Source organism: Patagioenas fasciata, chromosome 3, assembly GCF_037038585.1.
Source record: "Patagioenas fasciata isolate bPatFas1 chromosome 3, bPatFas1.hap1, whole genome shotgun sequence".
NCBI lineage: Eukaryota > Metazoa > Chordata > Aves > Columbiformes > Columbidae > Patagioenas > Patagioenas fasciata.
In genome coordinates, this window is record NC_092522.1 from 97,154,655 (window position 1) to 97,181,139 (window position 26,485).

Consider the following 26,485-nt stretch of genomic DNA (forward strand, 5'->3'; position numbering starts at 1 on the left):
CAGAATACCTACTTTTATCGCAAATGGATGATAAATCATCAGGAAAACATCTATGGTAAAAAATCCTGACTAGAGCTTAGATGCTCTGGTTTATTTCTTAGTTTTGCCACAGATGTCCTATCTTAACTTGTTTATCATTAGCTTTTTTCAACACAGGGAGGGAAATGGAAAGTGTTTCTCTTGCTCTTCCATACACAAGGACAATGACTAACTGAATAAAAATAAAATCTTTAACAGGAATAGAAATAGGAAAAAATCTGATTATACTGGTGAAGTTCTGATCAGTTAATTTGACTTATTCCAGGTTCACAGCAATGTAATTAGATGTAGAACTTACTTTGTTGTATACTTTCTATTTTTGTAGCAAGGCTTCGATATTCAACTGTATTTAGTGTAAAAACAGAAATATTTTTCTCTTTTTGAATTGCTAGGATGCCATGGAGAATACAGACAAATCCTTTTCTGAAGCTATCCTCAATAAGGAAGCAGGTGTGAAATACAACTCCTATTTGCCATGTGAAACTAAGAGTTCAAAATCAGCAGTTTGCATGTTAGCATGCTTGCTTCAAATATGTGTTGTAAATGGGCAGGTAATATGTGAGAGGCAAATGACTGCTGAATGGCGAGTGGAATCAAAACCTACTGTAATAAAATGGACACTGAGGGAGAACATCTGCTCAGATTTTTACACCGAATGCTGGAATGTGAATAAAACTATTACTGGAGGAATATCAGAAGAACAAAATCTCATCATTCCTCAGATATGCCCCTTACAGCTTCAATTAGGTGACAGTCTCTTCATCTCCTCTGAGCCATCCTTTCAGTCCTATGGAATGAATTTGGTAAACATCTCCAGGGAAGAATTCATTAACTGCCCTAAAGCTGATGTTCTTCAAGAGCAGATGATTTTTGTTTGCCAGATAAGAGGACTGCACCAAGTTGACCCTAACTGGCTTGGTGTTGGAACTCATTACTTTGCAGAGCTCCATAAGAGAGGCCCTCTATTGTGCAATATGGGCCTCCGTCTGAATGTAACTGTGAAGCAACAATTTTGCCAACAGTCTCCAAATGCACCATTATGTTCTGGACATGGAAAGTGTCTAAGCCATGTTTGGGAAAAAGCATATAGTTGCCATTGCTTCTCACAGTATTCTGGAAGATTCTGCCAGAAATTTGATATGTGCTCCATGAAACCTTGCCACAACAATGCCTCCTGCACAGAGAAATCAGAACTTTCTGGAGATTCTTACGAATGCACGTGTCCTCCACAATTTTCAGGTATTTATTTTCCCCTCAATGAATAAAGATTACATAGATTATGTATTTGCCTTAATGGATAATAAAATAGTAAGTACATCATTAGCAAGGTTTCTGAATAATTTTATTGTGCGTTGCCACTGCCACACCTGCATTATCTCTTTTACATCTAGTCAATTACAGGAGACTGTATAGTCATTTGAAGGCAATTTGTCCTTCCTTACATTCATGTGTGAATTGTGGGGGAAGACAGAATAAATTCGCATCGTGCTTCTTTCCCATGTAAGCACAAGACACACATAAGTGTTTGTGAATTTACAAAAGTGATTGATTTTTTTGTTCAGCAGTTCAAGTTCTTACAGCAAATAACATAAATCATTTGGATGAAACCCACCCAAAAATAGTTAACCAAAACACTGGAACACAGCAAAAAGTTTTGTTGAAATAAATATTTCATTCAGCCTGCCATGAAAACTCCCTTTTCAGTTTAAATACCTTCCAAATTACACTGGAGAAAATTTTAAAATCAAAACTTATTTTAATTGAAAAGTCAAACATTTAATTAGAAGAGCAAGCAAAACAAAACACTGTTTTCTTCCAGATTGTTTTGTGTTGTGAAGTTCCTTTCAAAAGCAGTTTGGTAAACACACTGTTGTCACCAATATTTCACAAATGAAACAGAAAAAAAACAACTTAATTTTCTCTAGGAAATATTGCGGTACTTACCCAAAATCCATTAGAGAAATTGAATCTGTGTTTGCGATTGGACTACCAGAGAGTACAGCATGATTAGATACATTCTTATATAACGTCTTATTTTCATGAAGAATGAAAAGCAGGTTATATTGTGTTTGTTTGGCAAGGTTTGGGCAGCTGAGGGGTGACGGGGTAGCTTCTGTGAGAAGCTGTAGAAACTTTCCCCCTGTCTGATAGAATCAGTGCCAGCCAGCTCTAAGACAGACCTGCTGCTGGACAAGGCTGAGCCAATCAGCGATGGTAGTAGCACCTCTGAGATAATGGGGAAAAAAAACAAAACCACAGCAATTGCAGCCAGAGAGAGAAGTGAGAATACATGAGAGAAACAACACTGTAGACACCAAGATCAGTGAAAAAGGAGGTGGAGGAGGTGCTTCAGGCACTGAAGCAGAGATTCCTCTGCAGCCCTTGGTGCAGACCATGGTGAGGCCGGCTTTCCCCATGCAGCCTATGGAGGTCCATGGTGGAGCAGAAAGCCATCTGCAGGCTGTGGAGAACCCCACATCAGAACAGATGGATGCCCAAAGGAAGCAGTTGACCACATGGCAAGCACACACTAGAGCAGGCTCCATTCAGGATCTGTGAACCTATGGAGAGGAGCCCACACTGGAACAGATCTTCTTATAGGACCTATGACCCCATGGGCCTGTTCCTAAAAGACTGCACACCCTGTGGAAGGGACCCATGTTGGAGTAGTTCATGAAGAACTGTAGCCTGTGGGGAGAACTCTGGAGAAGTTCATGGAGGATTGTCTCCCATGGAGGGACACTGGAACAGGGGAAGAGTGTGAGGAGTACTCCCTTCAAGAAGGAAGGAGTGGCAGAGACAATGTGTGATGAACTGATCACATTCACCATTCTCCATCTCCCTGTGCCGCTGGGGAGGAGGAGGAAGAGAAAATCAGGAGTAAAATTAAGCCTGGGAAGAAGGGAGGGGTGGGGAAAAGTTTTTTTAGGATTTTTTATTTCTCATTATCCTACTCCGATTTAATTGGCAATAAATTAAATTCATTTTCCCCAGGCTGAGTCTGTTTTGACCATGATGGTAACTGGTGAGTGATCTTTCCCTGTCCTTATCGTAACCCAGAGCTTTTTGTTATATTTCTCACCCCTGTCCAGCTGAGGAGGGGAGTGATAGATCCAGTTAGGATCAACCCACCACAGGTTGGATGTATTGTTCCTGCATTCAGAACAATGGCGTTGAGAATCATTTTGAAAGTATCAGAAGTACTCATTCACATCACAAAAAGGACAGTTGCAGCTCTTTCTGTACTTCTGGAGCAGAATTCTAGCAATGTTCCTTTGATGGACTGCACTTTACTCTCGCAATAGCGATGCTATGCTATGAAACACATCTGATGAGTCAGGAAAGAGTGAGAAATTAAGGTTATGTTGCATAAAGTTTGCTGTAATTTGGTTTTAATTGCTTTTCAAAAGCATAATTTGGCTATTGATGAATTTGCAAACAGAAGATTGTGCAGGTATGAATAAGTCAATGTTCTAAGAAAAATATTTTTCAAATTATTCAGAGTTTAGTTAAAATAATGGAAAACATTGATGGTATGCAATGTTTTCTGTTTCTTTTGTGAATTCTAGGGGCTGTGTAAAATGCTTTGAAAATAATATCAAAAAGCACTTGGTACTACTATAACTCAAATTAATGGAAAGATTCACAACCAATTCTGTCAAAAGCAGTCACCATGCTTGATGTTTTCAACAAGCAATGCTTAAAGTATTCTGCTAGCCTATATGGGACAGTGTTGACTAATAACATAATTTAGTACTGGCAATATTGTTTCAGTAAACAAGTTGTACGTAAAGAAGAAGAATTAGGAGATTAAAACATCACCTATTATGGGCATGGCTACACAAGAGAAAGGGAGGAAAAAACTTCCACCCATAATATAAAGTCTATTAAAAATTTGAAAAGTTACTGAAGTGTGAATAATGTCATAGCAGCAATTCAAGTGGCAAGCATAATTATACAGTATTTAGACCCATATGCTGTAATAACATAAACAACTTATAATTGGAATTGTAATTTCCAGAAAACTGCATATTAAGAAAACTTCAGTCAAATTGAACTCCACATGAGATGAGAACATGTTTTGTTCTCAATTATGGTGGAAAATGAAAGCTAGATTTCGAATACTACAGTACTAACAGGATTTCTGCATTTTAAGTTATAAGTGAATTTGTAACTACACAAAAGATGAGGTTGAGCATGGTAGCTCATATTACAGCTACTGAACATCTTTCTGCCTTGCTTTAGGACTTCAGTAATTTTGATCAAAACTAGCAACCAACATAAGTACAAATAGCTATCTCTTAATCCACCTACTAGATGTAATATTTTATTTTACATATAAATTTGACATTTCAGAAAGAAATATAAATATTTACTGAAGTTCAATGTTCTTATTATCCCTTTTACATAGGTAAAAATTGTACAGAAATAGTTGGACAGTGCCAGTCACATACGTGTTTCAATGGTAACTGCAGCAATGTTAGTCCAAACACTTTTCTTTGTGAATGTGACAAGGACTTTGCAGGTAAGAAACAACTTCGTTTTCTGTCTTATAATAGTGGTTTCCTGTATTATAATAATGGTGTGGATTTTAGCTTTATTAAAATAGTTATGTTATTGTTGCACAGTTTGCAGTTTCCTCAGATTTTTTTAAAATAGGTCTTGCAAAATAAGTCAAACTTCCATGTGACTATTCTAAAATACTTGTGTACTAAAGTAAAACCATATAAATGACAGAGGATTTTCATAATTGGAGTTCATCCATGAGTACCTTCCTCCTATTGGCAATATGACAAAGTAAGACTCATAATCACTAACTCACTGTTTCTCAAATACAGAGTCCTCAAGAACAGGATCAGAAGTTCTTGCTGGGTGATTTAGAATGATCATGACACCTGTATTCATCATTTCAGCATCCTTTTAGCAAATGTGCTAGAAAAATAAGATGGAAATAATTTAAAGAGTCAATAATCTCATAATTTAGCAGTGTGTCTTCATTTAAAAAAAAAAAACAACAAACAAAAACAAAAAACCTACAACAACTCTCAGAAGCTAATTGGTTTACTTCTGATATATTGGACAAATAAGATGCTTTCATGAAAAAAGCATCAGTTATCCCTGACAATTGCAAAATATACAAATAAAATCATTACATTGAGATGCAGAGTTAAATAAAAAAAAAAAAGGGCATAAGGTACTAAGAAGTAACCAAGAGCAAATCTTTATTTTCATAGTGAAAGACTGAACATTCTTGTTCACATTTTAGTTAAGTCTGTGTAGGACTGTATTTTTAAAAATGGGGTAGACATGCTCTATTTTAAATTCCTACTAAATCTGTTTTGTATTAGTTTCCTTTTCCTCCCTTTCCTTCGCTGTAGCGGGCATCATTGTCAGCGTCATTCTGAGAAAATTGAAAATGCCCTTTTTTTTTTCAAAGAAGGAAATTCCATTTGTAAATTTTTCTAGAACTAGCTTTTCACCCATGGTTTGCATCTTTTCAGAACACTTACTCTTGTCCCTTTGACCCCAGTTGTGTGGGCATATTGTTTTTGAAATTTTCCCCACAAAAATCTTTTGTATCCTTGCAATTTTGACCTCATGAGGGAGAGGAGGGATGTAGACAGGAGAAACACTTTTCCAGATACAGTAAACCCAAACTCATAATGACATGAAAACAGCTCGGCACACTCAATTACAGCGGATGGCAGCAATCATTTCAATCTACTCTCCAGGTAGGTGATAAGGATTGTGAAGGAATAAAGGAAACTATGAGCGTGAATTAGCTCCCCTTTTTATTCTCCAGTTAGCTAAAAAAATGAAGAAGCCCTTCTCTTAATTTCTAAGCAGAAAAAGTATTGCAGGAGGAGAAGGCAGACTTTCAGGAATTTACCTCTTTTGTACTGCTCTGGTGTAAATTGCTTCAGGTCCTGCTGTAACAAGAAAGTATGTAGCACATCAGCATACCTTGCAATAGGACTGATTGACTAACATACTTTTGCAATTGCTTTCTGACTAAACGTGGTTGTTTCAAGTGTACATGCCTTCCTGTGATCCAGTGTAAAAGTGTTTGCTAGCACTAAGGCAGTTTCCATAATAGTTAAAGAAACAAAACAAAACAAACAAACAAAAAACCAACAAAAAAAAAAAAACAAAAACAAAAACCAAAACCAAAAACGCCTATGTGAATCCAGACATTTTTCTATGAAAACAGACATTTTTCTACTGTTATCTCACCGTGGCTTTATTGTGTTCTCAGACTTCTGTAATTATGAATCTTGTATCTTGAACGCTATTCTGTGTGAAGTTCACCGAAAATTCAAAACATTCCTCTGTTTTGATATTGAACTTGTGCACAGAAAACATAAACATATGTGTAAATGATAAGATTTTATAATCTTTTACATACTTTTTTTCTAAAATGAGGTAAGTCACTGGCAGAAAGTAGTTTACATGATCTGAAATGAAAGTATGAGATATTGTTACTATAAATTGATGAGAGGTAAATGAAATTGTAATGAAATTATATTTATAAATAGAATTATTTGCAAGTATTTATTCAAAAGAATTAAAGGATGCTGTTGTGTTCACAATGATAGAATGGTTCTGTTGGAGTAGCAGTGCATATGTTCATGTCAGTTACGTAGTTTTACTTTTTATCATTCTTTTAGTTCATTCACTGAGCTCGCAAAACTCTCTTCACTCTTTCCTGAAAGAACATTTTTAGCATAATAACAAGCAGCTAGCATTAGGCATGCTATTACTCTTATGATTGAATACTCCAATTCATACCAGAATTTACATCCTTAAAGCTATTGAGAAATGTTCAGTGGAAAGGGATCTGGGCAAAACAAGGATGGGGTGGGTATGGAAATGAAGGAGGTATAAAATAGGCTGGTAGTGTGTGAACAGTCACTGGTTACTACACTTATCTGATTGAGCCTTGCACTGAATCACTGTAGTCTATCCATTCCTCTTATTAAATCCTTTCTTAACTCTCTTTCCATGCAATCTCACTCTTTCCTCACCTGTGAGTGCTGTAAGGTTGAGATGTCAGCAACTGGAGAGAATAAAGTGACTGAATTTGGGGTCTGCAATTGGAGTTAGACCACTGGTGACCATGGTTCTGACATCTGTGATGCCAGCAGCTGAAGTGAATGAGGGTCTCAGATCATAGGAGCTTGTGTCTACAGTGAGTGAATTTAGTGGCAGTGGTTGGCATCAGACCTTGGGTGATGATGGCTCCTGTGCCTGATGCCAGCAGGAGCAGGTTAGAGTCCCAGCATTAGCAAGTGGAGAGGGGACCAATGACAGCTTCCATATACCTGGGCTCAAGACACTGGGAAGACCAGAATGTTTCTGTTTTCCCCTACCCTGCGGTGTATACCTGTGTGCACATGTGCATGTGTGAACATGGATTTGTGTGCACGTATAATTCATTCTTAGACTTCAAGCTGAACCATCTTGTGAGCAGGTGTGGCATTTGGGCATCAGTATTAGAGGAGCTGAGGTCCCACACTTGTATTCAACAGATTCATTAATGTGTCTGTCCATTTGAACTAGAGAGTAAAGCACCGAGTGTTTTTGCTGGTGAGCTTCAGTCTTGATCAGTCAGAGAAGAGGACTGGGTTGTACATATGTTTTAAGTGTTATATGTGGGTGTTGTTAAAGGCAGTGCCCTGTCTGTCAGAAGTCTTCATAGCTGGTTGTGTTAGTGTCCTCTGCATGTGCGTGTCTCTGGTGCACATGTTCATCTTCGCTACTGATTGAGCTTGTAAATGGGAAAACAGCAGCTGCATCTGTTGGCCTAGGACAAAGGGACCCCCCCAGGTCCATGAGTTACAAGAATGGGCTCCAGGAGCTGGGAAGGAGGCTTATCAGGCTGCAGAGTCTACCAGAAGATGTGCCTTTTATAGATTCACTAACAAAGAAGATATCTCAGAAACCGAAGTTCTGATGGATGTTGTGATCCTGTGACACACTGAAGATTGTCACTCATTCACAACCTACAGGAAATAGCAATATCTGAACTACCTCTGTAATGGCAATGCTTAGTGTGCTTACCCTAGACAGTATTTGGTGGATTGAGAGCTGTAGTTTTCCATTTGAACATGTTTTGTTGAATGTGGGGGGCTTTTTACTCCTTAGGTTGGAAGATTGAAAGTAAGATAAGTGATTAAAAGCCGACCCTCTGTAGAGCACTTGAGATTTTTGGCTTGTTTGTTTGGTTGGTTGGTTTGGTTTTTGTTTGTTTGGTTGATTGATTTGGTTTTTTTTGGTTGGTTGGTTGTGTTTTTTGGTGTGGTTTTGTTTGTTTGTTTGTTTGTTTGGGGGGTTGTTTGTTTTTGTTTGTTTTTGTTTTGGTCTTGGGTTTTTTTCCCCCACATATTCCTGCAAGGGAGAACTACATTTCCTGCCTTCCTCAATGGTCCAATTAGCCTCTTTACAGGCTATAATGAGTTCCTTCCCCCCTTGTGGGGCAGGAGATACTATAAAAACGACATGGTTTTGCTTGGAGCCAGTTTGCTAGAGCTTCTATCATCCAGGTGCTCTAGTTTAAAATGGTGTATTCACTTAATCAGTGAATTACAGCCAGAGTACTTTGAACAAGTACATAATTGTAAAAGGACTTCACTATACATATATGTATGGAGAGAAGAATTTATTGTTTGTACAATTAGTGTTTTAACAGCCTAATAGTTTAATTTGTCTGATGCTAACACTCATAGTTCAAATTAGTATCCAAAGCGTTATTAATATAATCCCTAAAAATATTATACAAAAAGACCTTCCTATTATCTATTTTTCATTTTGGTATTAAACTCAGCTTTACAGTGCTCTGCTTGGTCTCAAGAGCAACAGATCAATCTTTCTCAAGGAGAGGGAACAAGACTTGTAGCAAGTCGCTAGCATCCTGAGGTCTTCTTCAGGAGTGCGATGTTCATGCTAGAACTTTCTTCCCTGTCAGTCAAGGGTTCACTTCAGTCTACTTTTACATGTATTCATATCATTATCTGCTTCCTTATCCCAGGCTGTCAACTGCAGCCTGGCTGTTGTCCCCAGCCACACCCCACAAAGGGCTATGACTGGGGTGGGGATGGGGTCACCTCCTCCCCAGAGGGGTCACTCCCAGAGCTGAAGCTGGAGCAGTGGGGAAGCTGTTACTGGGATCAACACAGGGACTGACACAAACCAGACAAGTCCTGAGCTCTTGCACTGCCAGTTCAGTGCAAAGGTCAGCCTGAAGAGATAATCCTGCTACAGAATTTGGGTTTTAGTGTTTCTCTATACAATAGACAAGTATAATTACTCTGGGACAACACCAGACATGTATACTTCCTATAGTCTACTGTTAATTACTAAATAGAGTAGCTTCAAATGCTGAGCAGCTCAGTGATCCTTTTAAACGAGTAGAGCTAACTTGTGCTCAAGTTACCCTATTATAAACGCTATGGCAGGGCAAATTCCAGTGACCTTTCCCAAGATTAAATCAAGATTAAATCAAGACTTTGGAGAGTAAATTTCACTGACACTCTAATCCAATATGCCAACTAGTAAGTTTTTAACAAAATGAATTGTAACAAATTATTGGGAAAAAAAAAAAAAAAGAGTTGTAGAAGATTAGTAATCATGAGATGAATAACAATACTTAGTTCTATAGTAAAAAGTCAAAATTGTCCTATTCTTAAAGAAATAAGACTACCAGATCTAAAATAACTTGGAAATAGGTGAAAATGTGCAAACATCCATGGATATTGTACAGATTTTAAGCATATTCCTTATAAGATTCTTTGGGGATGTATGCTTGATCTGTGATTAACAACAGAGTTTGGCTGGACAGAATACCATAAGAAAAGATGACTCAATCTCTTGATTCCTTGTGTTTTCAGTTTTGCAAAAGCATATTGTCAATATTGACAGCAGTGTCATCTTAAAAAAATCAGAGGAAAATAATTTTATTTTTTACTTTCAGTTTGTATTTAATTATCTGGGCTTGTAAAAGGATTTTCACCCTGACATCATGATTTGAAACTTTATTTTCTAGATTTTTAAATATCAAACACTCCCTCAAAATCAGAGGAATTGATTTAATAGCTGTTTTATTTTAATGTAGTAATAATAATAATTAAGAAAATATGGTAAAGTTATTTCTTTACTACTATCTCAAAATACATTAAAAGCCAAGATCCAACCATACTTAGTCTATATGTTAAGGTCCACAGAACATACCAGCCTGTAGAAGTCACTTTTTATGAGGGTAGAGCTATGACCACCCATGATATTTTTGATAACTGATGTGACAGTTTAGTTCAGTATAAAGTGTATTTATCTATTTATTTATCTTTTATGAAATAAATAATTTTAAGACATATTCTTCTTCAGGGAAGGGCTTTATTCCCTGCAATATTATTAATACCATACTCCACAATGAATTTCTGAATAATTTTTTTTATTTACTTCTATTGAATTAATCTGCTTGTTTTTAAGTTAGTGATTGTGGGTTTTTAGTAGTCGGAGAAGCAATGTAGTTCTCACTAAATCTTAATCGAATTAAATCACGAAAACAATCACACTATCAGCTTTAAATGAATGAGTTTGTTGTGAGGTTACAGAACTCTCACTGTATTAAATAATGCAATTATTTATTCTAATCCATGAGCTCCCTTTGTTTCCTTACTCCATTATCATCATATGCAGAAATGAGAAGATAGAATGTAATGAGGTATTATTAGGCTGCAAATCAGTCTAAATCTTTCCAATTTCCTCACAGACAGAAAATCACTCTTTGGATACTTCTCCTTCAAGAGACATGTTCACTTGTAATCCTTAAATGTCTTTCCATGACTATATATTTTTTTTAAATTCTTCAGGGATATAAAAATAATGCCTACACATGGCCTTGCAAAAAGTAGTGAGAAAAAATGTTTTCTATTTATAGATGTTGTCAGCTAAGAAATACTGATAACACTGAACATGGAATTAGAAATAATCTGTAAAAGATACTAAAGAATAAAGTGACTGAAACTCTGGTGACAGAGTGAACAGTGAGCTACCTGAATTATTGTATTCCCTTTATGACCTGTAAGTTTGTCAGTTTTGTCTAAACTTCTTCTGCTAGCTGGACAACCACAAATATTTTCCACTTGATTAGCAGTAGCCTGTTAGTATTATACTTATTTGAATTACAGAATGCAGTGAATGCAACTAATTGTAAGGAAAAAAAAAAACCCACAAATGAAAACAAAACAAAACACACACACACATACCCACATCCGCCAAAAAACAAACAAACAAACAAGCAAAAACCCACAAATCAACAACTCCTTATTATAGATAATTGCAGCTCTTCTCCTCCTTACACATCTCAAATGGTTTATGTTTGAAAGAAGATGATATTTCATGCACTAATGACATATGTCAGGAGACTGAACACCTCAAGACCCAAAGGTCCGATGTCAAATGCTCACGTGTGTTCCCTAGTTACATGACACCAACTAACTTAGTCTTACATAAGTAACGATGATAAGAATTTAGCCTTTAAAAATAGCTGGTGTTCTTAGTCAGATCCTCAGTGCGAAAAATAAGCCTCTTCAAAGTCAACATTAGCATTCACTTGTAGCAAAATGGCTAAGCCTGTAAACCTATATTGTGGTCTCCCATGTAAATTGTTGTCGTCAGTACGAAGCCTGAATTTGGAAGGCTCTGAAGATTCATCTCAACTAGTATTAGTTAGTGTCACAGCTAGACATGCACAAAGTTAAAATTCTTAAATTTGTTTAAGTATAAAAGTTAAAAGTCCAAGTTCCTATTGGATTCAGTTAATATCTAGTCAACACAAAATGGAACTAAGAGAGTTACAAAATTAGCTGAATCACTCTTCAAACTCGACTGACTACTATTAGCTACTTCACAACTGAAAATAGGGGGAACATAAAGACGACATGCATGCATGCATAGATCCACTTAACCATGTAACTACACAACTATGTAAATTTAGGTGCCTTAACCTAAGAGATTAATTTATGTGTAGCATTTCTCTATAGGCTTAAAATCCTATTTTGTCAGAGCAATTTTCTTGGAGCAATTGGTCTTAACCTAGATCTTACCCTTAAATATAAGAAATTTCTAGATATTTAGCTCTCATGTATTTTCTTGTGTTGTAGGTATCTAAACTTAGGTAATACTCCTGAGTGTATTAAAAACATTTTTGTTATGCTTGTTTTTTTCTTAAATACTATATTTAAAATAGCTAGAATTTTTAAAGGAAGTAGGTTTTCATTTCCACCTTTTCCACATTGCAATGTGGACATGATTAACACTCTTTATTAAAAAACCCTCTCCTCATCTTTTTTGTTCAAGTGTCTGCGTATAAGAATTGTAATATTCTAACATTACTGCAACTGTGGCTGAAATGGTTCATAGTTGAATTTATAATTTTATAGAAGCATGAATATTTAATAGCTCACTTTTAAAAGATTAAAATCTTGGAAAAGAAAAAATAATCTTCAGAAAATATTTTTATTCTAAGACTATTATGACAAACTAACAGTTTCACTTTATATGAATGTGCATGCTCTGTGCAGTGTCATACAAAATTCACCATACTTGCCTAAAATATTTTTTTTTTTGCTAAAAGCATTTTTAGGATTATAGGTTTAAAATTTCAATTTGAGTTTCTCAGCTGTAAATCACATTATACAGAAAAATCCCCCAAAGCCTTTATATGCAGAATTACAAAAGGTATTTTTTACCAAATTTCTGTAATCATCTCTGCCTCAAAAGATGTAAATTTAAAATGGCAGTAATGACAGATGAGATACAACTTGCCCTCAGATACAAGTTTTCTCATATTAGTCTATCCTCATTAGAAACATCAGAATCATGGAAACATCAGTTCCAGAGTACAGGTGTGGAGCAGAAGGGTTGGATTTACTGTGTATCCAGCAACTTCCTCCCTCTCTGCCAGGCCTAAGATGACTGGTGATCATTAAGAGTTTACAGCTGGCACTGTCGGCAGCAGGAGTCACTAAGAAATGGATCATTACAGGCCTGCAAAAGCAGGGGAAGAGCAGATTTGTGTCATGTCACATCTAAGATTCCCCTTAAGTGAAGACTAGTAGGAAATTAAGTAAGAAGTAACAGATCAGGGCGATGAAAATACATATTCAGTGCTGAGCTACAAGATATGGAGGATAACATGGAAGACTTGTAAGAAACAGATGTACTGACATAGAAGGGCTCAGTAATATAGATTAGAAAGAAAATACAGAAGAGTTTAAGTTGTTACTGAGCAGCGAAGGAAAGTAGAGCTGGGGAACAAAAAAATACAAAAAAAAAAGAAAAAGTAAGAAACTTTGGCTGGTTATGAGGAGTGATTGTTTTAGGGGTGGCCATAGGCTAAAGTTTTAGAAATAATTCAAACAAACTAGTTTAATATCAGAGATTTAAAGTGTAAGTGTAGTATCAAAAACATGTTTCAATAGATCTGTGAAAAACACTAGACCACTGAGCACAAGTGTAATAAGTACATATGGACATGCAAGTGTATGGCTAGACTCACATGCTTTTCGAAGTGTTTTGCTGGATCAGGGCCATAGGCTATTTCTTGCTCTCTTCCTTTACAGACCGGTCTTAAAATTTTGTGTTTGATGTTACAGTCGAGAGAGTCAGAATTCTATTAAGAAGAAAAAAAGATAGAGCCATAATAACTTTGGGATATAAAAAGAAGAGTAATTGCGTGCATTACCATGTGGCCTACAGTGAGTTTTAGCATGACTTTCAGTCAATAGTTCATATTACCAACTTGTTCTAAAATGGTATATTGCAACTGGTTTTGAATGAAGTTTAAAACTGAGATTTCTGGTTATATCAGCCTTATCAAAAAACAAGACTTCATAGGAATGATCAATATGCGGCATTTTACAAATCTGTTAAATATTACTATAGTAATTAGCTTTTAAAATGTATATATATATATATATACACACACACAATATTTACATTTTAACAAGGTCTTGGAAGGTATAAACACATCTAAATCTTCATGAGTTGCAAGAAAGACAAACATAATCTCACTGCAGGTAGCTTTTATACTTATCTGCATAAAAAAAAAAAAAATAACCATTCTAGAAAAGGTTAAGCATTACACTTTGATATACATATGCAAAAAAAAAGAACTTTTTTTTTTTCATTGAGATTCAGTTATAATATATTTTACACCAAGCTTAATTTTACTAGGAATATAATTTAGGTTGATTTATGCCAACATGATGTTTCTTTGCTTTTAGACATTTATGCATAAAGACAATTGGTCTCTTTCATAATCAGTCTTTACCTGTTTTTCATATCCTATAAATTAATACAATGTAAAGTCTGTGTCTTCACAAGTGTAGTACCTCATTATAAATGCACTAAAAAAAGAAACAACAAAAAGCAAAAAACCCCCAGACATCATGACTGAATGAGTATAGGACACTGATTATCACAGAAACTCTTCAGAATCTTCAGAAACTCTTTTTGGTCAGGCTTTTTTTTTTTTTTTTTTTTTTAAATAGGGCCAGATCCTAAGTCTTGTGAAGTTCTGTTTTTTCTCATCTTAACCTTAGTTATTTAATCAAACACCCTGTAGAGGGATCTGTCTTCCTGTTGCCTCTGGATAAAGTAAAGAAAACTTCAGTACTAAAAGTGAAATATCTGAAGAAAAATAAACAATTCCACAGGGTTTTGGGTTTTAAATCACATAAATTATATTGTTAAATTTTGTGCGAAAATAATTTAGAGATTTTTATAGCCTTAGTGTTCCAAGATTTCTGAACTAATATCCAAAAGTAGTATGCATACAAGGACACAGTAACATGAGGTTTTTTTTTCCTTTCACTTTCTCAGTTCCAATGCTTTCTTCAGATACTTTACACAGCTGTTCATAAGAATTTTTTCTTTACAAATATGGCTGCTCATTTTAAACTGAATGCAATTGTAGCTCACTTCCAGTTTAAAACAATTACGGTAGGAGACAATTGTTAAGGGGATGTGTTGAAAACATAGATTACTATTCAAAGAAGCTTGGAGATCAAGGCAGAGCTGGGTTCTGTGTGATGGAAGTAGGATTTCTGCCTGCATTTCCCTCAAGCACTTCACATAATCACTCTGAATTGAAAGAAAAATGAGCACAGTATTGTAGACTCCAGAGTTTACTGTAGTTTTTTACTTAAGCAATATAAATATATTAATAATATTGTGACAATGAGTATAATAAAAGAAGCTCTAAGGCACAGTCAGAGTGTGCCTACAGTCTAGAAAATTCACAAGACATACAGATGCAAGTTGTATCAAAGAGCCATGATAGTTCAGTCTACACAGCCAGGAAAATTTACATTGAAGAATGAACCAAAGGGGATATAATATTTGAGAAATGCAGGCAGGTATCAGGACTAAAAAGCAAGACATTCTGAATTTTCTCTTTATTTGATGGAATAACAAACTGAAAATGCTCATGACTTAGGAAGTAGCATAAGACAATATTGATACCAGAAACATCTGACCAGTCATTTTTTTTTCCTTTCTTGAAAATTAATCGATAATTGATACAGATTAAAACAAGTCCAAAAGAATAGGTGAGCCCATTAATGATATATTCACTGTCCCACAGATCCTAACACTTAAATTGCACTGATGCATTTATCTTGATGAAATGATACAGATTGTGACCTTTGCAATACAAAAGCTATTACAGCTCAACAGCCTTTTGATATTTCAGGAAGATATAATGATGACTAGACAAGTAAAGTGCATCTATCATCAGCAGGAGACATCGCAAGGACACACTACCTTATGGTCAATAACAGTAGCCTAAACTGTAAACAGTTCCCAGATAGGCAAATAGTGATCTTTGTTTTAAAGAAGTCAAATAACATTCCTTGAGAATGGACATGTTTTAATACAGTCACAGTATGAGTGACTTACTATGAATGCCACATGATGCAGAGGAAGGAAGGAAGGAAGGAAGGAAGGAAGGAAGGAAGGAAGGAAGGAAGGAAGGAAGGAAGGAAGGAAGGAAGGAAGGAAGGAAGGAAGGAAGGAAGGAAGGAAGGAAGGAAGGAAGGAAGGAAGGAAGGAAGGAAGGAAGGAAGGAAGGAAGGAAGGAAGGAAGGAAGGAGGGAAGGAAGGGAGGAAGGAAGGAAGGAGGGAAGGAAGGAAGGGAGGAAGGAAGGAAGGAGGGAGGGAGGAAGGGAGGGAGGGAGGGAGGAAGGGAGGGAGGAAGGGAGGGAGGGAGGAAGGGAGGAAGGGAGGAAGGGAGGGAGGAAGGAAGGGAGGAAGGGAGGAAGGAGGGAAGGAAGGGAGGAAGGGAGGGAGGGAGGAAGGGAGGGAGGGAGGAAGGGAGGAAGGGAGGAAGGGAGGGAGGAAGGAAGGGAGGAAGGGAGGAAGGAGGGAAGGAAGGGAGGAAGGGAGGGAGGGAGGAAGGGAAGAAGGGAGGGAGGAAGGGAGGGAGGAAGGGAGGGAGGGAGGAAGGAAGGGAGGAAGGGAGGAAGGGAGGAAGGGAGGAAGGGAGGAAGGGAGGAAGGGAGGAAGGGAGGAAGGAAGGAAGGGAGGAAGGGAGGAAGGGAGGGAGGAAGGGAGGAAGGAAGGGAGGAAGGGAGGAAGGAAGGGAGGAAGGGAGGGAGGGAGGGAGGGAGGGAGGGAGGGAGGGAGGGAGGGAGGGAGGGAGGGAGGGAGGAAGGGAGGAAGGGAGGAAGGAAGGAAGGAAATAATTAGGCAATTTCTCAGAGGCTTCAATATGGCATCAAAGCAAACTACAAGCTAATGGTACCCATCCACTCATCAGAACATTTTGTTGTTCGCTTTCTCATGCTGTAACATCTCAAGATTTGTATAATGAGGTACCTTCTGCAATCCTCAATACTCTTGCGAACAAGTTGTGTTCCCAAAAACCCCAGAGTCTCAGTCAGACAAGGGGCTGAAGAATCTCAGTACATATAAAAACTGGTTATAATTCCAGTATCTTAGTTTCATTAGTTATGACTTCATAGCATTATACAACTGCAAGTTAATTTCCCATCTTTATATTTCACTTGTGTATTACTCTGCAGCAAGTGCATTAAAGTGAGAAAAAATGCCTTTTTTTTAACAAAAGGATAAAATATATATAATATACCTAATAAGATCAGACACATTTACTGTTTTGTGCTCTAAATCATCTAAAAATATCATAACATTTTTCTCATGCCATCTTTTGCACCCAGAGAGTGCAGGTATCTTTTTCAACTTAGAAAATAAATCAGTTATACTGAAAGAGTTATTTCATTTGACATTGAAAATGTGCTTTGGAGTAAACTACATATTTAAATGCTATTTTTCAACACCTGATTTTAAATAGTTTTATTCATGTGGTTTAAAAGAGGCACATGTTGATAAAGACCTTACTATATATCACCATGACTTCTCAAAAGCAAGAAGTGAAAGAATATGGTTAATATTTCAATGCCCTTGATGACTATACAATTAACACTTCTCAAAATGGTATTCTGGAAAACAAATCTTGAAGAAACCTTACATGATGTTTATATACTACATTTAGACATTGGAAAATAACAGCATCTGCAAAGTACTAAAATATACAACAGTATGTAAAAGGTACAAGCCAAATTGATTGACATTTCAGATGTAGGTGTAAATCAGTAACTTGTGTTATTATTGCTCCTAACCTGATCAGTATCAGTGGCCCTGTGTGACAGAAAATGTAAAATCAACATTCATAAATGTTTTAAAACTAGGAGTGTGAATAATGGTAGTGCAGGTGGGTGATGCAATTACAGCTTTTAATATAGAAAAATATGATCTGATCTAACTAAGAGAAAACATCATCTATACAAAGAGCTTTCATGCTTACAAAAGAGGGGGCTGTTACTTGATACCATCATCATTTTAAAAGATGTAAAATTAGCATAAAAAAACAGAGGAGAGTGAGATACCAAAAAGTAATCTCAAAGATATCCCCTATCCTTCAGTGGGATTACCTATATTTACTGTTGTGGGGGGGGTCTGTTACAAGCTCTTGGTATCGGGAGGGCTGAAGGAGGTCTCTGTCAGGAGAAGCCAGGGCTGCCCCATGCCAGACACAGCCATTTCCACCGGCTCCAACCACCCACCATAGGTGCTGGAGCAGAGATTCTCCAGGGTGGAGCAGGTGTTTCCCTGAAGGGTGTGTAGGAGTCTGGAGTGGAACTGGGCCTGGGAAAGATGGAAGGGAAGGTGAAGTTTTAATATTTGTCTTTGTTTCTCACCACGTAAAACATTTTTAACTGCCAATAAATTAAATTAATTTTCTCCAGGTCGAGTCTAGCTTGCCCACAGCAGTAGTTCGTAAGCAACCTTGTTGCCAAGTTGTGTTTAGTGCTATGACTTGAATGGAGTAAACAGAACCATCTTCCCTGTTTGCAAGAGTCTTTGATGTACCTGAAGATGGTTATAGCTCTATTTAGTCTTATCTTCCTTAGTCTAGACTACTCCAAGTACATTAATATCTTTGCTATCTACCTTGTGCTTTGTTCCAGACTTTTTTCTGGGGCTTGATAGTGAACTGACTCATCTATAATTCTTGGTTTTATTTTTTGTTTTCTTTTCTTTCTGAAGTTAGGCATTATATTTAAATCTATCATTTCAGTGAAATGAGCTCTTATGCTGGGCAGGAACTTGAAGACAGTTACACATCTTTTTTGCAAAAGTGTGTATTTGCTGCAGTGTAATAGAACTTACTTACTTAAACATTATTTCAAATTACAAACCAAAACCAACCAGGAAAAAATATATATTAATTTGCTCTGTCAGGAATTAAGACACAAAACATAAACAGAAAGGCTATGTCACGGAGGCACCCCGAGGTTACTCTAAGGGACAACAGGATCCAAAACAACTTTTATTAAACCGGTGAGAAACAGGGTTTTAGCACTCCAAATATGACTTAAATACAGGTTCAGATATCAGTTGAGGAAAATTATTAAGGGGCAGCAACTAATACAACAGGCAGTCCACAGAGTGCATGCACATGGCTTCACCCAAAACAATGCCGGAGCCATCTCTGAGTCCAGGAAGAGTACACACTTACCTGAACACAGTGCGGGACTATTCTTAAAGAGATACACATACTCGTAGTGAGTACGGAAAGTGTACGCTTGCAATTCTCCGAGGGTAAATTTATAATACACTTGCAATCCTGCGAGGGTTAATTTACTTACACGTGCTTATGTGGAAGCGCGATTATGCGAGAATTAATTTTACACATGCTCATATTGAGCATGGAAAGTTACACGTGCATGTGTGCACGGAAAGTATAAATACACTCGCAATCCTGCGAGGAGAAGTTTTACTCACACCCGCGGCGGTAAGGCAAGCGGAGTCTCCATCCTGGGGAGGTGGGCTCTCGGCGGCAGCATCTTGCTCGTGCTCCGAGAGACCCACAACAATGGGCGAAGTCTCGACAAGAGTCCCGTTTTTTATATTGACTGATCAGACCTGACTGTAGGCACTCCAGAAGCTTCTCTGCACCCCCACACGGGCTGTGGGGTGCCCCTTAAGCCTCCAAACATTCACCACACTGGCCGCAGACGCCCAGCGGCTCACTGGCACCTCAGCATTCCCTTCACCTAATGGCCCTGGCCAGGATGCTTTGAGGCCAAACAAAAGAAGCTGTTAGCCTCAAACAGCAGAGAGAGAGGGACATGTGCCTACTCCTTCCATACTGAAGGAGGGAGGGGGAGAGTGGGTGGTTTGCATCCTACCACAGGCTACCTCTGAATATAATATAGTTTCTTTCTAATAACCCAAACAGTTGTAAAGTCTCCATTTGTTGCACTGTGAAGACAACATTACTCAGAAGGGCACTGAGTATAGGTGTATTAATATTTCTGGTATACCGAGAAAAGACAATGACAGATTAAAAAATCCCCAGATGCTACCTTCTGTTGAAGAAGGTAGAATTAACTGCATAATTTTGAGTCTACTTAACTGAAATGTTATATCTACATTAAACACAGTCATTAAATATAGGCAACCAGATCAATAGAACACAGGCAGAAAAGCTTCAGACTAAATACTAAATAAGATATCCTTTAATGACAATAAAAAACTCAAAGAAAGAAACAAAAACCCACAACCAAACAAAAAAAAAAAAGAAAAAAACAAAAACAACAACAACAAAAACCACTTAAATATGTAGCAATATATTGCAGGATACCAGAGTGATCAGTTCTGCATACCCAGTCCTGAAGCATGGCATCTACAGTAGTTATTTTTCATATAGTCTTGTTTACACTATAAAGACACTTCTAGCATTGCTCTGAGTTATGGGCAGCTTCATTAGCTTGTTACACAACTTTATATCACTAATTGGCCATTCGTGTGCAGCGCACTGCAGTCTCTGACATACTTCTGTACTTTCAAAGCCTCTGCTTTGAATTCTTAGGGACCCCTGCTACAGTCTTATGATCATTCACTTTTCGTATCTGTCTCGTCTGTCAGTGCTTACAGTGCACAACACTGGTATATAAAAGCATATCACTGTACATATGTATGTCACTATTTCAACTAATTATTATTAATATCTGACTAACTACTGCAATTATTGTTATAGTTTTAAGTGTGGTTCTTTTCAGATTGTAGCACAATCATAATGTGCAGTTAGTGGAGACATGTATTTTGATCTTATTTGGTCTGTACTAGAACTGTCTGTCTCTCCACTGACAATAAAGATATCTACAGAAAGTAAGCTACTAATTTGCATGTCGTGATCAAATGCAAAAAATCTGGTGGAGAAGATCTCTGGGTTTAATTTCATTAACAAAGAAAAAGGGGATGAGTCAAAAATGTAAACAAATGGAGAAACAGTGAATGACTATATGTTTGGACATTAATTCTAGTTCATTGTTGATTTTAATTCATTATTTCAACATCTGCTAGATACATCATGAAAGGGAAAATTAGCAACAGTATTAGTTTATGAAATACCAATTCCGTAAAATATTTTTAAAGGAAAGGTACGTGCTGTTTCTCTTACAGCTACAAAGTACGTCACTGTAATAATTTTTATTTAATAAAATATATATGAAGTATGACAAACGGTGGAAAGCAGCAAGTGTATTTCCATTTACTTCCAGAGGACCAGAAGAGACCACGTGTGTTCTTAATAACCCTGTACAGCTATATTATCCAGAACAATGCTCAGTTTCATATTGTAAGTATAATCAATGAAGAACTAGAAGGATGTAGAGCCAAGACTTAATAATAGCTTTATGTATAAGTGCAGAAAAGAGGATGACACCAAAAAGAGAACGTAGTGGTGGAATAGTAGAAAAATAAAAACAAAACAAAACAAAATAATAAGAATAAAAAAAACACAACAGGAAAAGGAGGTTTATTTATATAAAATTGAGTTGAACGATTGTGAGACTTCATGGAAGACAGACTTGTAAGGTGGTATCAGCTAAGAGACTGCACAAAAATGAGGAATCGGGGAAAGACATTTTAAGTGCAGTGATTAGTATTTTTTAAAAAATGATAACAAAATAATATATTAAATAATGAAGAATAAGAGGAATGGAAGTGGTTGAAAGAAAAGCAGCACCAAGCTTTGCAAAAAGCCAAAAATAAGTGTGAGGAAACCCACTTAAGCATGGGAGACTAGAATAGCCAACAAGGCTGATGAATGAGAGGTAGCTCAAATGTGATGTTCTTTGTTAACCGTAAACCACAGCAAATACAAGAACAAAAGAGCTCTACCCCAGCACAATGCTGGGCCTGAAATCGGAGATATGCCAAAAGCTCCATTAAGTCCACAAAATATATCACCATTCATTTTTATGGAAGTGATTGGATACTGGGGTGATGGATGAATAGACAGATAGGTAGATAATACAACAAACAGATTGTTCATGGTTTGACTGACATTATTCATATTTAGCAATCACAGTTGGATAAGTGAAGACAAAGCATACATTGCAATACTTCTTTTTAGTTTTGCCTGTGCTGCCATTTCACTTACAGAGTTATAGATTACACTTACTGAGAGAAAAAAAAAAAACACACACACACAAGGCATACTGAATCTTACAAACTCTGACAAAGCAAATATTAAAAATAATAGTAATTCTAGAAAGAGGACAAATAGTGTAGGAAATAATAGAAGTGACACCATCAATAACGGTACAGCCACTCTGAACAGTAGACTGTTTAAAATTCTTGACATTAAGCAAGTAACAAATTTTTAAAAAAGAGTTTGAAATCAAATCTGCGTTTATGAGCAAAAATAAAAAGCAGATGTTACTATTTCACAGTGATATGATGATAATGGCTTACGAAATCCATAGAGAGGAGGAAAAAAAGAAAGAGAATAAGACAGAATGCATGAAAATGAAAAAAATAGAATATATTTATTATTTTTTTCACCTTTTATATATTTTTTTTTCACTTCAGTACCTTACATTAATTCTAGCTGTAATTTCAGTTGTTATTGTACTAAGGATTGTGCAAGTGAAAACATCTCTTTTCCAAATGCCTGAAATAACAGGTCTGCTGAATCGTAAGGAGCTGTGGCTGAAGCTGCAAAGTCACTCATCAGGACACTACAGGAGACAGCTCAAGTGCCATACATAAATCCCTGCTTATTTACTGGATACGTGTAACCACAGTGGAATTCTGCATGTGTAAATTACTTGCATAGTATATATCTCATTGATGTATCCTAATATAATATGCAGGAAATATCAACAGAAAGTGACTGATTAACCAAAAACAGATTTCATGAAAGCATCTACAATAGCAAAAAAGTATTCATAACAATAGAAATCACAGTACCTAACTGCTTACCTGTTTATAAAAACAATTGTTACTATGATGAACTATTTTAAATTCACAGTGATTTTACTGCAGCTTCTCATGGGAAAATGTATGATCTTCACCTTACTTAATATTACAAACATCTGGTGAAAAAGCTATAGCATTTGAATAACAAATTCATCTATAAATGTTCAAAAGCATTGTGGTTTGCAAAACTGTATCGGACAACCATGTAAAGAGGTGATTACATTTGGAAATGTAAACCTACAAAGACTGGTTCTTAGGGAAGTGCAATGTGCAAACATGCATGAGAGATAATCAGCAGTGGGGAGAGGGAGAGGCTGAGGGAGCTGGGGTTGTTTAGTCTAGAGAAGAGGAGGCTTAGAGGTGACCTCATCACTCTCTGTAACTACCTGAAGGGAAGTTATAGCCAGGTGGGGCTTGGTCTCTTCTGCCTGGCAGTTAGCAGTAGGACAAGGGGGCATGGGCTTAAACTCTGCCAGGGGAAATTTAGGCTGGATATTAGGAAGAAATCCTTTACAGAGAGAGTGGTCAGGCATTGGAATGGCCTGCCCAGGGAGGTGGTGGACTCACCATCCCTGGAGGTTTTTAAACTGAGATTGGACATGATCTAGTAAATGGACTGAAGTTGGACCAAGGGTTCGACTTGATGATCTCTGAGGTCTTTTCCAACCCAGTCAATTCTGTGATTCTGTGTGATTCAGTGACTTAAAACCAATCCATTAATGACTTGAGTACGGGAGGTAAAGCTGAGGTAAAGAAATTTGCTAAAGATACCAGTTAGAGAGGTTTCACAGGAAGATGCAAGTGACCTGGAAGACTAATATAAGCATTAAATTAAAACCATTAAAACTTTTGAAGGGTTTTGTTTTTTTGGTTTTTTTTTAAATCTCTTAAAACCATAACCTCATCAACAGATGGAGAGGAAAACCTATGTGTTTTGACTGATCTTAAAGAAACCCACACAGAGCTACCAATACAGTACCATCAAGAAAAAGGCAATTGAAATTTTGTGGCATTTTACTCAAGGTATTTTCAAATGATATGAAGCTCAGTTGACATATATTCTGTAAAGTTCTACTTATCCTCATGCAAGAGAAATGAAGTTAGGCAAATAAAGCACAAAGGAATGAAGACAAGACTATATTAACTTTTTTTTTTTTTTTTTTGGTAGTCTAGCAAAATACAGTGTGAGAATAAATACAATATTTTGATTTATAAGTGAAGTCTGGAAGACTTCTGTAATTGTGCTACTGTGAATGTCCTGTAGATCCAAAAACCTAGCTTGTGAAACCAGTAACCTGACTAATTTTAAAATGAATCAGGGAATAGTTTAGGTTGAAAGTGACCTCTGCAAGTCATCAAGTCCAAACCCCCTGCTCAAGCACACCCATCCAGAGCCAGTTCCCCAAGGCCATGTCCACACAGCTTTTTAACATCTCCAAGGACGCAGGCTCCACAACTTTTCTGGACAATTTGTGCCAGTGCTGTTACCCGCACAGTGAAAAAGTTTTTCCTGATGTTCATGTTCCTGATGTTCTCCTGTGTTTCAGTTTGTGTCCATTGCCTCTGGTCCTGCCACTAGGCACAGTGGCCAGTTCTGCCTTCTTTGCACCCTCCATTCTGGTATTTATATACATAGATGAGTTCCCTCCTCAACCTTCTCTCCTTTACACCCATTTTTCTCAGTCTTTCCTCATAGGAGAGATGCTGTAGTCTGTTAATCATTCTAGTGACCCTTTGCTGGACTCTCTCCAGTATACCTATGTCTCTTTTATACTGGGGAGCCCAGAACTGGACACAGTATTCCAGGTGTGGCCTCAGAACAAGTGCTGAGTAGAGGAGAAGGATCACTTCCCTCAACCTTCTGGCAACACTCATCTGAATGTATCCCAGGATAAAATTAGCCTTTGTGACAAAAGGAACATTGCTGGTGCATGTTCAGCTTGATGTACACCAGGACCTCCAGGTTCTTCTCTTCAAAGGTACTTTCCAGCTGCTCAGCACACAGCAGGTACTGGTTTTGGGGTAATTCCTCACCAGGTGCAGGACTTGGCACTTCTCCTTCTTGAACTTCATGAGGTTCATGTCATCGCATTTCTCAAACCTGTCAAGGTCCCTCTGGGTGGCAGCACAACACCTTGGTATATCAGTCACTCCTCCCATTTTTATGTCTTCTGCAAACTTGCTGAGGGCACACTCTGCCACATCAGCCAAATAATTGATTAAGATATTAAACAGAACTGGGACCCATTATTGACTCCTGGGGTACACTGTTGGTTACTGGCCTCCAAGAAGACTTCATGTCATGGATCATCTCCCTCTGGGCTTGGCCATTCATCCAGTTTCCAGTTCACCTTTCTTCTCATCCAGCCCATAGTTCATCAGTTTTTTCATGAGGATCTTGTGAGAGATTGTACCAAAAGCCTTGCTAATGTCAGCGTAGACAATATGCATTGCTCTCCCCTCATCTACTATGCAATTCGTTTCATTGTAGAAGGTTATTAGTTCAGTCAAGCATGACTTCCCCTTTGTGAACCCATACTGACTACTCTTGATCACCTTCTTGTCCTTCATCTGCCTAGAAGTGGTTTCCAGGATTAACTGCTTCATCACCTTCATAGGGATCGAGGTGAGGCTGAGCAGCCTGTAGTTCCAAAGGTCTTCCTTCTTATCCTTCTTGAAGATAGGAGTGACATTTGTTTTCCTTCAGTCTTCAGGCACCTCTAAGAACTGCCATGATCCTTCAAAGATTATTTAAAGTGGTCTAGAAATGGCATCATCCAGCTTCCAAAACTTACAGATGCATCTAATCAGGACCTGTGGGCTTTTTTTTGTCCAGTTTGCTTAAGCATTCCTTGATGTGATCCTCTTCCATCTTGCTCCTTATTTTTGCCCTGGCCTCCAGAGCCTGGGATTCCTGAAAGATGATCTTGTTAATAAACATTGAGATGAAGGGAACATTCAGTACCTCAAAAGTTTCCATGTCCAGTGTCACCATGCACCATTCAGCTGTGGGCCCCACATTTTCCCTGTTCTTCCTTTGTCTCTAGTGTACTTATAGAAGCCCTTCTTGCTGTCTTTGATATTACCAGCCAGATTCAATTACATGTGGGCCTTGGCTTTCCTAACCACGTCTCTGTGTGCTCAGACAATGTCTTTGCATTCCTTCCAGGTTACCTGTCCTTGCTTCCACCCTCTGTCTTCTTTTTATGTCTGAGTTTTGCTAGGAGCTCCTTGTTTATCCATGCAGGGTTCCTGGTATTTTTGCCTGACTTCCTGCTGATTCGAGTGGATGACTCTTGAATGTGGAAGAGGTGATGCTTGAATATTAACCAGCTTTCCCAGGCTTGTCTTCCCTCCAGGGCCTTATCCCATGAGTCTCTTCCAAGCAGATCCTTGAAGAGGCCAGTGTCTGCTCTCCTCAAGTCCAGTGTTTTGATCTTGCCTTTTTTCCCTACTCTCTCCTCTTGGGATCCTGAACCAACATAATTTCATGACCAAGGCAGCCAAGCCTGCCTTCAGCCTTGAAATCCGTAATGAGCATATCCTTGTTTGTATGAGGTCCAACAGAACACCTGTTCTCATTAGCTCTATGACT

At 37.6% G+C, this 26,485-nt stretch overlaps 1 protein-coding gene across 1 annotated transcript in view; it reads left to right on the forward strand.

The window, feature by feature from the left end:
• Positions 1 to 26,485, forward strand: part of EYS (eyes shut homolog) — an 870,143-nt gene that overhangs the window by 92,025 nt on the left and 751,633 nt on the right. Inside the window, exons 4-5 of the mRNA XM_065834576.2 lie at positions 432 to 1,278; positions 4,451 to 4,564. Coding sequence (XP_065690648.2) covers positions 432 to 1,278; positions 4,451 to 4,564 — 961 coding nt within the window. The remainder of the gene's footprint in view (positions 1 to 431; positions 1,279 to 4,450; positions 4,565 to 26,485) is intronic.